This window comes from Echinops telfairi, unplaced genomic scaffold (assembly GCF_000313985.2).
Source record: "Echinops telfairi isolate 266 unplaced genomic scaffold, ASM31398v2 ScPeMD7_7468;HRSCAF=8506_0, whole genome shotgun sequence".
NCBI lineage: Eukaryota > Metazoa > Chordata > Mammalia > Afrosoricida > Tenrecidae > Echinops > Echinops telfairi.
In genome coordinates this window covers 62,088,317-62,101,481 of record NW_022111369.1, presented here as the reverse complement: position 1 = coordinate 62,101,481, position 13,165 = coordinate 62,088,317, and the positions used below count along the sequence as shown (strand labels likewise).

At 42.9% G+C, this 13,165-nt stretch overlaps 1 protein-coding gene across 1 annotated transcript in view; it reads left to right on the top strand.

The window, feature by feature from the left end:
- CORIN (corin, serine peptidase) overlaps window positions 1-13,165 on the top strand; it is a 358,777-nt gene that overhangs the window by 264,287 nt on the left and 81,325 nt on the right. The window contains exons 9-10 of the mRNA XM_045284056.1: window positions 3,440-3,556; window positions 11,623-11,734. Coding sequence (XP_045139991.1) covers window positions 3,440-3,556; window positions 11,623-11,734 — 229 coding nt within the window. The remainder of the gene's footprint in view (window positions 1-3,439; window positions 3,557-11,622; window positions 11,735-13,165) is intronic.

Genomic DNA, 13,165 nt, shown 5'->3' with positions numbered 1-13,165 from the left:
TCCAAGACGGTGGGCTTACAGCAGTAGAAAGCCTCATCTTTCTCTGGTGGAGCAGCTGGTGGTTTTGAACTGCTGACCTTGCAGTGAAACAGCCCAATGAGTAATCCACTACACCACTAGGCTCCCTAGATGCTGTTGGGGAGACTCATAAAAGCAAACCAAAGCAAAACAAACCCCCAACAATGTTCAAAGGCAAAGATGTGTCTATTTTGGTTCTTGCCTAAAAGATTATGATTGAGTGGTGGCAATGACAATACGAATATAGAGTGTCTGCTTTCCTTGCAAACCCCAAAATTAATCTACGTAACCTGGCCACTCAATGGTGTGTTTTTCTGTCATTATTCTACACACCTCCCTTCTGCACTTTCTGAACTGGGATGCTCTTCACAGAGTTGGGGGACATTTCATTTGCAAAGGATATATGAGAAGTGGATTTTCTCTGCAGTAACTTCCAAACATGTTTTCAGGGACCATTTGTGGGAGAACCTGGAGAGAGAGAGAGACAGACAGAGACAGAGAGAGAGACAGAGAGAGAACAAAACACTTTAATGTTCATACAATTAGCCAGAAAGTGTATGGGACCAATTACAATTTTATAACCTGTTGTGTTTCTGGGTGAATGAAAAGTTTCCAGAAATCGGTTACAATGCTGCTTTTGTTTCCCTGGAGGCTCTGCCAATTCATGGTGGCCACATGTGTGCTGGCTGGAACTGCTCTGCAGGGCATTCAAGATTGTGCCCTTTCAGAAATAGATGATCGGCTTGTCTTCCAAGGCACCCTTTGGGCAGGTTTGAACCTCCAAGCTTCCAGCTAGTAATGGAGTGTTTAGCAAATAAAAGCCAGGATGCCTATTAATCCCTACCCCTTCCCCGAAAGTAAGACATCCCCCGAAAATAAGACCTACTTACAGATTTGCCTCTCACCGAAATATAAGGCATCTCCCTGAAAATAAGTCCCCCCGAAACTACCGTAACTCTGGACTCTGGACCATAGCGGCGGTCAACTCACTGTTGGCCACAGCGCAGCCAGAGCAGACAGGAAGTGTGAGGTCTCTTTTAATAGAACAATAACAACAAATGTGTACCGCATTCTTCTTCATGGAAAAATAAGACATCCCCTGAAAATAAGACCTAGTGCATCTTTGGGATCAAAAATTAATGTAAGACACTGTCTTATTTTTGGGGAAACAGGGTACTTTATACTTAGTATAGTATACTAAAAATAGCCGAACAGAAAGAACATTTTTGTTTTAAAGAGGAATGCTTTAACTAGAGTTAATATGATGTCTTTCATTCATGCTGAAACTAATTTTTATTTCATCTTTTGCTGTCTAATGTAAGTAGAAAAGGTCAACATGTATGAAACTGAATATTTAACTTGAGACAGAAATAGAAGTGCAGATTACATGGTTTTCATCTTGATACAAGAGAAGACATAAATTAATGAACACATTCAGTGTGTTCTTTCCTTAGTGAACACAGTATAACACAGTGAGCCCTGCCTTGATGGTTCTTGGGATAGCAGAAACATACTGCTCCAGCATAAGGATTCTGTTTATATTATGGTGTTCGATTCTGATACACAGACACCCCAGGGGGTTTTAATATTAGGTGGTAGTAATGTGGTGGTTGAGGTCACATGGTACGTGACTTCCTGATGTTCTGAGTGATAACAGAGAAAATAGAACTTAGGGAACCTACAGGAAACCTTAGGAGCCCCGGTGGTGTAGCGAGCTACACGTCAGGCTGCTAACTGCAAGCTCAGCACTTAGAAACCACCACCTGTCCCAAGGGAGAGAGAGGAGGCTTCATGCCTGTAAAGATCTTCAGCCTCAGAAACCCAAGAGGGGCAGGCATATAGGGGTGCTAGTCTGGCAGACAGGGGTGCTATGAGTAGGAATCAAGTGAGCGGCAGTGGGTTTGGGTTTACAGGGACCCTTAGGTTCGATGGTCGCTAGGCTATCCCCTTAACCATCAGATGTCATGAGCAAGTCGGCAATGAAATGCTTACTGTGTGTGAGGTTCTGCTTATGTCCTTTCATAGACAGGCAGTTCCCACATGACAACATATTTGAATTATGAACCTCTTAATGTGATGTTATTTGGCATAGTGGTTACATGTTGGGCTGCAAACCACAAAGTCAACAGTTCAAAACCACCAGCTGGATCTATAGGAGAAAGGCTTTCTACTCCTGTAAAGAGCTACAGTCTTAGAAACCCACAGGGACCTTATCCTATAGGGTCACTATGAGTCAGGGTTGACTCAAAAGTAGTGTTTTTAGCATTAATAATATGTCTGAATAAATATGTTAAAATATATTTCTAAGTTTATTTGTAGCGTTTCCAACCCCCAAAGACAAAGATCAGATTTACACGGATAATAAAAAGCAACATAATGAAAACGATTTTAAAACTATGAAGGATTTGTCTTAGAACCAACTAATAACAGAGTCATCAGAGTGGAATCCCATCATTAATCGTAGACTATGTGTTTATGATTTCCTTGTTTCATTAACTCTAGTGCAAAATTCCTGGACTTGGAGTCGAAAAGTTTGCCTACACATGGAGACTCCACTACTTCACAGCTATATGACTTTGAGACAGACACTAAACTCTTTTGAGTTTTAATTTTCTCCTCTGTAAAACTAGAATGATAATATCCACCTGGCCAGTTTGAATGTCTGAAAGTGTCTGCATCGCGCACCTAGCACACTTCCTTTTATATAGATTAGTTGTCATTCAGTGGACTCCAACTCCTGCCAGCCCTGTGCTTGCCGGAGTAAAACTGTCCTCCAGATGGTTTCCAATGACAGATTTTTCAGAAGTAGGGTGCCAGGCTTTTCTTCCTAGGCTTTTCTGGAAGGACTTGACCTCCAACCTTTTGGTTAACTGCCAAACATGTTAGCTTAAATGGTAGCCTTCCTTATTACTATTACTACTATCCTGATTAATACTTTTCTCCTTGAAGTTATAAAAAAATATTATTTTCAGTCAGTGGTAACTAATAAGGTGAGGGAAATTATATATAATATATGTATAATATAATCATTATAATAATAAATTGTATATATACTTTCTATTCTGAAACTGCTTGGGAATTTTAAAGGTGATGAAATAGATCCATTCACGCTTTTGTAGAGAATATTACATATCCATAGGAGCCCTGGTGGTGTAGTGGTTACAAATTAGGCTGTCATCTGCATGGTTGGCAGTTTCAAACCACCAGCAGCTCTGTGGGAGACAGACTGGGCTTTCAAACTTCCAGTCTCATAAACCCACAAGGGCATCGCTATGATTCAACATCGACTCGATGGCAGCAAGTTTGCTTTGGTGTTATTAACATGCATAGCTTTTCATTACTCAATGGGCAGCACTTCTGTTATGCAGTGACAGACAGATGTCTTGACAAATACAGTGACTGTGTTTCTGGCTTCTCCTAGCCTGCCACAGCCAGGGTCTGGTGGAGTGCAGAAATGGCCAGTGCATCCCCAGCACGTTCCAGTGTGATGGAGAGGAAGACTGTAAGGATGGGAGTGATGAAGAGAACTGCAGTGACAGTAAGAATGTGCTACATTCACTGGGACATTGCTCTGTGGGCTGACATGTCTCTGGGACCAAAGCAAAACATGTGAAAGAACTTACTGTGCACATCGGGCTCACCCCTAAGTGATTCCACACTGCTGAATGCACTGGTCTCCATAGCACAGCTCTGCCAGACACATTTTTCTTGCCATAAATATAATTTGCCAGCAGCCTATACTGATAAACCATCCCTAATGGGAAAGAGTAGAGAATAAACACTTAAACAATAGGGTCAAATTCAGTGAACTATTTTATGGGGGAAGGTAACACCATGATAAAGAAAATAGCAGAGTGTATAATATTCAATTAAATCACATTGGATTCCAATTAGAAGGAATTGGCTGCTGAAATTAAATACCACCTCCTAAAATAACCATGTTTACAGAAGCTGCTTAATGCCTCACATTACCTAACAGTGTAATTCAATATGCATTCTAAGGAGTCTTATGTCTGTGTGTGAAACTGTAAGAGCAAAAAAGAAAATGCATCCAATAAGTTAGTTTGCACAATGTGACTATTTCTGTTAGGAGAAAAGGTTCCAGAGAGATTGTGTCAGGCTGGGTTTCATGGCGAAACAATAGCAGGACACTGGTATAAAGAAACAAGTTTCTAACAAGAAAGCAGCCCACACAGTGGCAGAGAAGGTGAACACAGTCCAGCTTAAATCTGTAGCCAGATGCTTCTCTGAAGACCCTTTCCAGATTCACGTAGGGATGTTCAACTAAAGACTTTTCCTGACTTGAGTGGCTGCCATGGCTGGGAAAGCAGGAAGCTAGGAAAACTGCAGACTGGCAGAGGCTTGTAGAACCAAGCAGGGAAACTGGTAGGCGGCCAACATCTAGGATAGAGAGGCCACATGGTGGCTGCTCGACTCAGAAGCCAAAGCAGCGTCCAAGCAAGCAAGGAGAAGAAGGGCAAGAGAGCGGCCAGTTCTCCATGAGGTCTCATGTAATAGGACCTTGCTGGCAAGGAGATATCATCATGCCTGCCCAACTGATAAATTGGACACCACCCATATGTTCTTACAAGTGCAGCCAAGTTGACACAAAACCCAAGTGTCCCATTGATTATTTTAATACATGGTTTAACTGGAAGATCTAAGTATAGCTAAACCAAAACATTCAAGCCCATTGTCCTTGAATCCATTCTGACACATGGTGACCATATCGGAGAGAATACAGCTACTCCTTAGAGCTTTCTAGCAGAGAGCCTCTCCTTTCTGTAGCAGAGCTGCTGATGGGTTTGACCCGCCAACCTTGTGGTTAGCAGCCATATGTTTAACCCACTCACAACCAGGTATCTTGGTATAATTTAGTGCTTAAGAATGTGGGAGTTGCAGTTCAGATGCCTGGGATCAAGACCCAGCTCTATGATCACTACTGGTTTACTTGAAGCATGTTATTTCACCTCTTAATGTCTCGGTTTCCTCGTCTGTCAACTCTAGACAGTGAGAGCTTCTTCCTGGGGTTCTTGAGAGAACTGAATTAGTTAAGTCAACCACAGAAGCTAAATTATCACTTGAGAAATGGTGAGAAATCAATACATGTTTAATTGTTTTTACATGACCTTTTTCTTGTTCAACCATTTTTTAACTGTGGATGCTGATGAGACTGGTCACCTGTAGCTAATTTAATTTAAAAATTTGAATATTGGCTATTAATATAGAATTCATTAAAATACACCCCAACTCGAAAGCTTTCTCATCATATATGTGTATAAATGCAAGTCATAAAGCATTATTAGTTCTGTCGATTTTCAAGTTGAGAAGGAAATCTTTTTCTAAATCAACATTAGCCCAACCCACTGCCATCAAGTTGATTCCGACACAGAGTTACCGGTAGGACAGAGCAGAACGGCTCCTTGGGGTTTCTGCAACTGTGAACCACAGTCTTCCACATTCATTTGGCCTGTTGTTGTTGGTAGGTGTCGTCAAATCGGCGGTTCCCACTCATAGTGACCCTATGTACAACAGAATGAAACACTGCGTTGACTGGCACCATCTCGACCATTATCCGTATGTGTGAGCCCAGTGTTGCAGCCACTGTCTCAGTCCATTTTGTTAAGGGTAGTCCTCTTTTCTCACTGCCCTTCTCCTTTACCAAGCATGATGTCCTTCTCTAGGGACTGGTCACTTATCATAATAGGTCCGAAGCACACGAGATGAAATGCCGCCATCCTTGCCCTTAAAGAGCATTCTGGCTGTGTTTGTAACCAGAAAGATTTGTTTGTTCTTTTGGCAGTCCATGGCCTTTCAATATTCTTTGCTAGCACCATAGTTCAAATACAGTGATTCTTTTTCAGTCTTCCTATTCAATGTCCAACTTTCACATGTGTGATAGGTAGGTTTATTGTGCCAAACTGGCCAGTGAACACATGTGGGATTAATTGAAGGGCAGAGAGATCAATGATTCTGAAAGCTTCGTCTTTCTTGTCTCTTGCTCTTTGATGAAAGGAACTGTGTGAGGCTGCCTTAGCTGGTTCTCTACCTCAACTTGCGAGCTACACTACCTGTGGGACACCCAACCCGTGGACTGTGTCCCTGTAGTTTGAGGTTCCTTTAAGACCTGCTTCCCTTGAGCTGAGGACTGGAGTATATATCACTTGAGCTGGGGACTGTCGGACCCTGTCATCTGGCTGACTTTTGGTTAACTGCCTTGCTGTTTGCTGCCTGTGGCTAGCTTGCTTGAATTGCTCTACAGAGGACTCAGCTGTCTGCTTCCTTGACTTGCACACGATGGCCCTCAAGACTTGAAGGACTGCCAGTGTATTAACTGTCTCACAGAAGTGAGTTGCACTGAACCATTTGTACCGCTCTATAGACTAATTAGCTGTTTATTTCTTATGTTGTATATATCTATCTATATAAATATATATACAAAATCATGTGTCCTGTTTTTGTTTCTCTAGAGAACCCTGTCTAAAATAACATGCATATGAGGTGATTGAAGGTTTTGGTTAGGTGTACCTTAGTCTTCAAAATAACAATTACCGCCCCCTTTTCAGGAAAAAAAATCAGCACTTACCTGGACATTTAAAACTTTTGTACCATAGTCCATAGTCCAGGATAAAAATGTAGCTTTCTGCTTGTCCAAGCATCCTGAATCGCTCTGATGAGCCCTGGTGGCATAGTGATTACATGTTGGCCTGATAACTGCAAGGTCAGCAGTTTGAAATCACCATCTGCTTTTCAAGAAAAGACTGGGTTTTCTACTCATGTAAAGAGTTACAGTCCCAGAAACCCACAGAGGCAGTTCTATCCTGTCCTACAGGGTCTCTATGAGTCAGAATCAGCTTGATGGCAATGAATTTGGTCTGGTTTTTGAATCCCTCTGGAGCCCTGCCCTGTCACTAGGAGGTGGTATTACCCACTTTGGGAAACTGCAGTGTGAACCTTTCTCCCACTGGATTTGAACTGCTGACCTCATAGTTAGTAACCGAACACTTAACCCATTGCTTCACCAGAGCTACTTAATAATTTTTAAAGGGATAAGTTGTTCTGTGAATTTTAGCCACATACCTTCTATTAGATCGAATTGTTTCTTGTTACATGATCCAACTTTCTTAAGAATCATTTTGGATTACTCAGTATGCTGTAGAAGGATTTTAAAATGATTTCCTATGTGTGTGAGATGTAACAAAGTCATATGATCAAAAAGTCAGAAGTAAAATTTCTAGCATCTTTATATTACTATTTACGCTTATGGATTCAACTTGTTGCTGCGGTTGTTTTGTTAGACTCGCTGTCAGTGAGTCGGTTCCAACACTCAGTGACTGTATACACAACATATGCAGAACAAAATACTGCCCAGTCCTGCACCACTGACCCAGTCATTCCTCTGTTTGAATCTATGGGGTCATCCTCTTTTATGCTGACCCTCAACTTTACAGGAGTACAATGTCTTTCTCCAGGGACTGGTCTCTCTTGGTAGCATGTCCAAAGTAGGTGAGAAGAATCTCTTCACACTTGCATCTAAAGAACATCCTGGCTGTACCTCTCCCAAAATTTAGCCATTCTTCTGGCAGTCTATGGTATGGTCAGTATTCTCTGCTAATACCGTAATTTAAATGCTCCCATTTTTCTTCAGTCTTCTTTATTCATGGTCCAGTTTTCACATGCAGAGAAGGCCATGGATTGGGTCAGGTGCACCATAGTCCTTCAGTGGGATCTTTGCTCTTAAAGACAAAACACATTAAGGATGCTTTGCAGCACATTAGCCCTGTAAAGAATGATGTCTGATTTCTTGACTACTGCTTCAATGCTCACTGAAACCCTTTTCCACGTATTGTGATGTTTCCTATTGTTGTGAGGATCATTTTTTAATGTTGAGGTATAATCCATATCGAAGTCTTTAAGTCCTCATCACTTTCAGCAAGCACGATTCTGTCATCTGCAAGTCAGATTCCTAATGAGACTTCCTCCAGTTCTAATGCCAGGTACTTCTTCCCCCAAGTCAAGCTACGTGGATATGTGCTAAGCACTCAGATTGAATAAGCATGGTGAAAAGATACAAGCCTGATTCACATGTTTCCTCATTTTAAACCACTTCATATCCCCTTGTTCTGTTCTAACAACTACTTTGGTCAAAATACTCTTGATACAGTGACTTGTATATTCTTTCCATCTTCTTTTGAAGTTTCCTCTGTTGTTTAATATTTTGCCCATAGAATCCTTAAATGTTGCAAATGAAAACTTGTCATTTTTCTACAGTTGTTTCAGCTTGAGAAATGTGAATCATGTTTTTTTCCCTTTTGGTTTTCTACTTCAGGCCTTTGCACATTTCATTAGAAAAGTTTCTTAGACCACCCTTTGAAATTTGCTCAGCTCTTTGCACCATTTATTCCGTTTGCTTTCGATACTAGCTCCCCTGTGTTCAAGAGCAAGTTTCAGAATCCCCTTTGACATTATTTTTTATCCTTTCTTTCCTCTCTGTTTAATGACCCTTCACTTTCTGCGTGTATTGTGCCCTCCTGTCAGCCCCCTCAATTGAGTCTTTGGTCATGAACGTTCACAGCATCCAAACTTGTCTCGAGATGGTCTCTAGATTCAGGTGGGTTATACTCAGGTCATACTTGGGCTTTTGTGGGCTTGTTTCCATTTTCTTCACCTTCAATCTGAATTTGCATAATAACAAACGATCATCTGTTCTACAGTCTGACCCTGGCCATAGTCTGCCTGACGATATTCAGCTTCTCCATCCTTTCTGTGCACGTGTGATCCATTTGATTCATGTGTTTTACAAAGTTCATGCATGATCTCAGCACCTGGCTGTCAGTTTTTCATACTATAGTGGCATACCTCTTGTCAAAGCTGGTGTTCTGTTAGAAAAAGCCGGTGAAGGTTGCGAGTTCCACCCTCCCAGGGCTTTAGAACAGCCATGGTGGGGTGGATTCCACTCATGCAGACTCCCTGTGTGTCAGAGAACTACTGTGCTCAATCGCGTTTTCAATGGCTGATTTTTCAAAGCTAAACTTCCAGGGGTTTTTCACAAGAAGCTTCTGGGTAGATTTGAAGGGCACCTACAGTCAGTCTTTTGGTTAGCAGCTGGGCATTAACTGTTTACACCACCTGTGGACTCCCCGAAGCTTTGGGTCCCCTTACAGATCTAAGCCTTTACAGCTCTTCGGATGCTCTCTCTGCTTACTGGCTCTGTCTTCTTCACACCCTCCTTCTTCTAGAATTTTCTTCACGGGGATATGATGGCCTTTTATCTTTTAATGTTCAGTGACCACCCCTGTACCTGTCCAACGGAACACAGAACAAAGCACAAAGCAGTTGCCCTGGGGTGCGTGCTGCCTCACACTGTGCACCAGGCGAAACCGTGCTCCATCGAGTTTTGCTGGTAGAGTTTTTGGAAGGTGATCACCAGAACATTCTTTGGGATGCTGTCATAGAAACCAAATCCATTGCCCACTGCTGAGTCCATTCGGATTCACAGTAACTCTCTGGACAGAGTGGAACTGCTCCGCGGGGTTTCCAAGGCTGCAGTCATTATGGATGCAGACTGCCACCTCCCTCTCCAGTACGGTCACTGGGGATCTCCAGCTCCCGCACTTTCAGTTGGCAGCCGTGCACTTTAACCACTGTGTCACCGGAACGCCTTGCTGTCAGTTAGTGGACACTTATGATCTCTTAAAATATTAAATGACCATCGCATTAATAAAATTTCCTTAAGATGCTAGCTCATAGAAATTAGCCTGCTTTGCCTTGAGAAGTTGTTGGATGATATAAATAGTTAATGCACTTGGCTGCTAACCCAAAAAAATCTCTAGAGGTGAGTTGGAAGGAAACTCTGGCAATCTACTTCTGAAAAGCCAGTCATTTCTATTGTGCCACACAAGGGGTCACTATGCACCAGGGTCATCTCCACAGCAACAGATTCCTTGTTACCTTGAGAAAACACTTGAGCCTGCTGTCAAGAAGAAGAAGAAGAAGAAGAAGAAAGAAGTAGAAAGAAGATATCTCACTTTCTTTTTTTCTGTGCACTATTTTAAGGCTCTGATATATATATATATATATAGTGTTGCTCTTTAGTGCCATTGGAAAGGAAGTCATCTCCAGTAAACATTGCATTAGAATATATAGAAACATTGCCTTGTTGTTACACACATATTATTTATACTTAAAAAATGACTAGTAAAGGGTGCAGTATGGCACCAACAAACACACAACATTTCTCTAGTTCTTTAATGCTTCCTCCCCCCATCCACCCCTACCACTATCATGACCCCAGTTCTATCTTACAAATCTGGCTAGACCAGAGCATCTACACTGGTTCAGATAAGAGCTCTCGACACACAGAAGCCAGGACAGATAACCCCTCAGGACTAATAATGAGAGTAGCGATACCATGAAGGTAGGAGGAAGGTGGGGAGAAGGGAGAGAAAGGGGGAACCGGTCACAAACAGAAACATGGATGAAGGGAGACAGTGTAAGTTGTAAAATATGACGATAAGAATAATTTATAAATTAGCAAAGGTTCATGAACATGGGGGAGGGAGGAGAAAGAGGAGCTGCTACCAAGAGCTCAAGTAGAAAGAAAACGTCTTGAAAATAATGAAGACGGCAACATAAGTACAATTGTGCTTGATACTATTGATGTATGGATTGTTATAGGAGCTGTAAGAGCCCCCAGTAAAATGATTTATTAACATTTAAAAAAATATTAATTTATTAAAATAAAACAAACAAAAATGACTGGCAAGATTTTCTAGCTTCCAACAGACACATTGGAAAGCTAATGGAGTACAACTAGGAGAGTGGGAGAGAGGGTGGGCAGTCATTTGTTACCTGACCTCTTTAATCGACGAACGACTAAGAAGTCAGTGGGGAAGGTCCTTTCCTCTCCAGGTTCCTTAAGGGAGAGCCGGTAGGTCAGAGGCTGAAGCCAACTGCCCGCCTTCATTTGGAAACACAGTTCTCAGGTCATCGTAACTAGGAGGACGGCACTTTCGGAGGACGTCTAGAAAATATTGATAATAGCTGCCTGCACTATGATAAATGGCTCCTTTTGGACTCGTGTTGATACTTATCTTTTTTAATTAGAGAAAGCATTTCACTTAGAAGACAAGAACGGGAAGTAAATGAATCTTTAAGGCAATGTCATTCGATACTTCAGAATTTCCAGATCCTTAGATTTCGCTGTTCCTCAAATCACTAGAACTTCGTTTTTGCCATCAAGTCCACACAAAACATGAGCCCCCCACCCCCATGCAAAGTAACAACCCAACGCAGTTTGTCGACCATGTATTATGGCTGCCATCAGGCAGCTCCTCCTCACAATTAACTCCCATTTTGTGCCCATCAAAAGCCCCAGCAACCATTTCTTTCTTCGTTCCTACAGAATCCTTTCAGAAAGACTATTGTATTTAGTTGCCAGGTTAAAAAAAAAAAAGGCGACATTGCGATCCAATGTTGTGGGAGAAATTGGAAGGACACTAAAGCTGGGTCGTGCCTCGGCTCTCGCAGGCACTCTTGATGCTTAGATCCCAGTGAAGGGAATGTACAGACGATGAAAATGAATGTGAATCTCCCCCCTGGTAGGTCTGACCCCATGTCAAGAAGAGGACCAAGGTTGCTTCTACAACTCCTGCCTCGATCCCTGCGGGGGACCCTCGCCCTGTGCCCCCAGCACCGGTCCGAATAACTGTAGTAAGTACAGCAGCTGATCACGGCCATCCCTGGCCCTGCACCGGCCTCCCCCTCCCCACATTCTGTCCTGTGCACTTTCCAACGCCGAGGTCTGGCATCCCTCCAGAAAAGTATACCTCTATTTCCCATTTCTTTTCCACCGGTGGTATGTGGTAGCAGAAAAGAAACAAAATGGTCTTCATTAACTTAAATCAGAAACAAATGTGTCATTGCGCACAGGCTATCAATCCACGTTGCTTAATATCATTACCATTACTTTCAACTCAACGTCAGCGCCTCGGTAGGATTTTCTTGGCTCCATCCCCAAGCAGATGCTGTGTCTTTCTCTCCTCTTGGCGCACCGCTTCAAAAGTGGAGAGCGTCCAAGAAGCGAGTACGAAGTCCACCTGAGTAGTCATAGGCACGTAGAACGTTGGCGGCCTGTCCATTTAATAAGATCGATCTCCTCCACCTTTCCAGGAACGTTGCAGACCGCTGAGGAACCTGGAGAGCACGTTCACGTGTTTCCGTGACGGTGTAATAGCTCCACATGGTGCAAGCAGTTAGTCGGCTCGCTGGAAATCCGTTTTCAGGAGGAGGATCTCTTGGGAGAAGGGAGAAAGGAGAGTGGTGGAGCTCTCACTAGGCTCTCCTGGGCATTATTTTAGGAACCAGAAACCCACCAAGATGGTGATTTGCAGTAGTGCTTTCTTACTCGACGGCCCAGCATTCATCTTCTACTCATTACTCCTCCTCCCTGTATGTGCATCTCCACCTCTCCTCACCTTTAGCTTGTGACGAGACATTCAGAGCAGTCAGGGTTTGATGGGCAACCGGTTACTCCATTGTAATACACACCCTCTGATCTTAACAAAACTGCAAACTCACTGCTGTCGGGCGGATGCCGACTCGCTGTGATGCATTAGGATGGGCTAGAACCACCGCTGTGAGTTTCTTGGCTTCAATGATGGACGGGAGTAGAAAGTCCTATCTTTCTCTTGCCCAGCAGCTGGTGATTTTGAACTGCCTGTCCTTTGTCTCACAGTCCAATGCGTACGGCATTGAATCTGTTGCTTTGAGACGGATCCCAGTTTTACTTGGTGACCTGGGTCCAAGAGCTGAAGGGAGCCCCTCTGTAACTATTCGGGAGTTCTCAAAGGAGGAGGGATGGGGGCGTGGGGGGTGGCGGTTTGTGGGAGACAATCTGTGAAGAACCCAGAGAGCGAGACCTTTCTGTGTGTTTTCAGGAGGACTGCATAATGATTTGATGGAATGCACAATATCAGTGCCTTCTCACTTCCCCATGTGAGAGAACAGTTCGACAATGTAAGCTTGCCATGAAAAGATATACCACCTTTTTTACCGGTAAACAGATTACATATATAATTAAATGTCTATATGGTAAAAATCTGTGAATGCTGGAGCCTGTCTTTGGTGGAAAGCTGTCAGAAAAAAA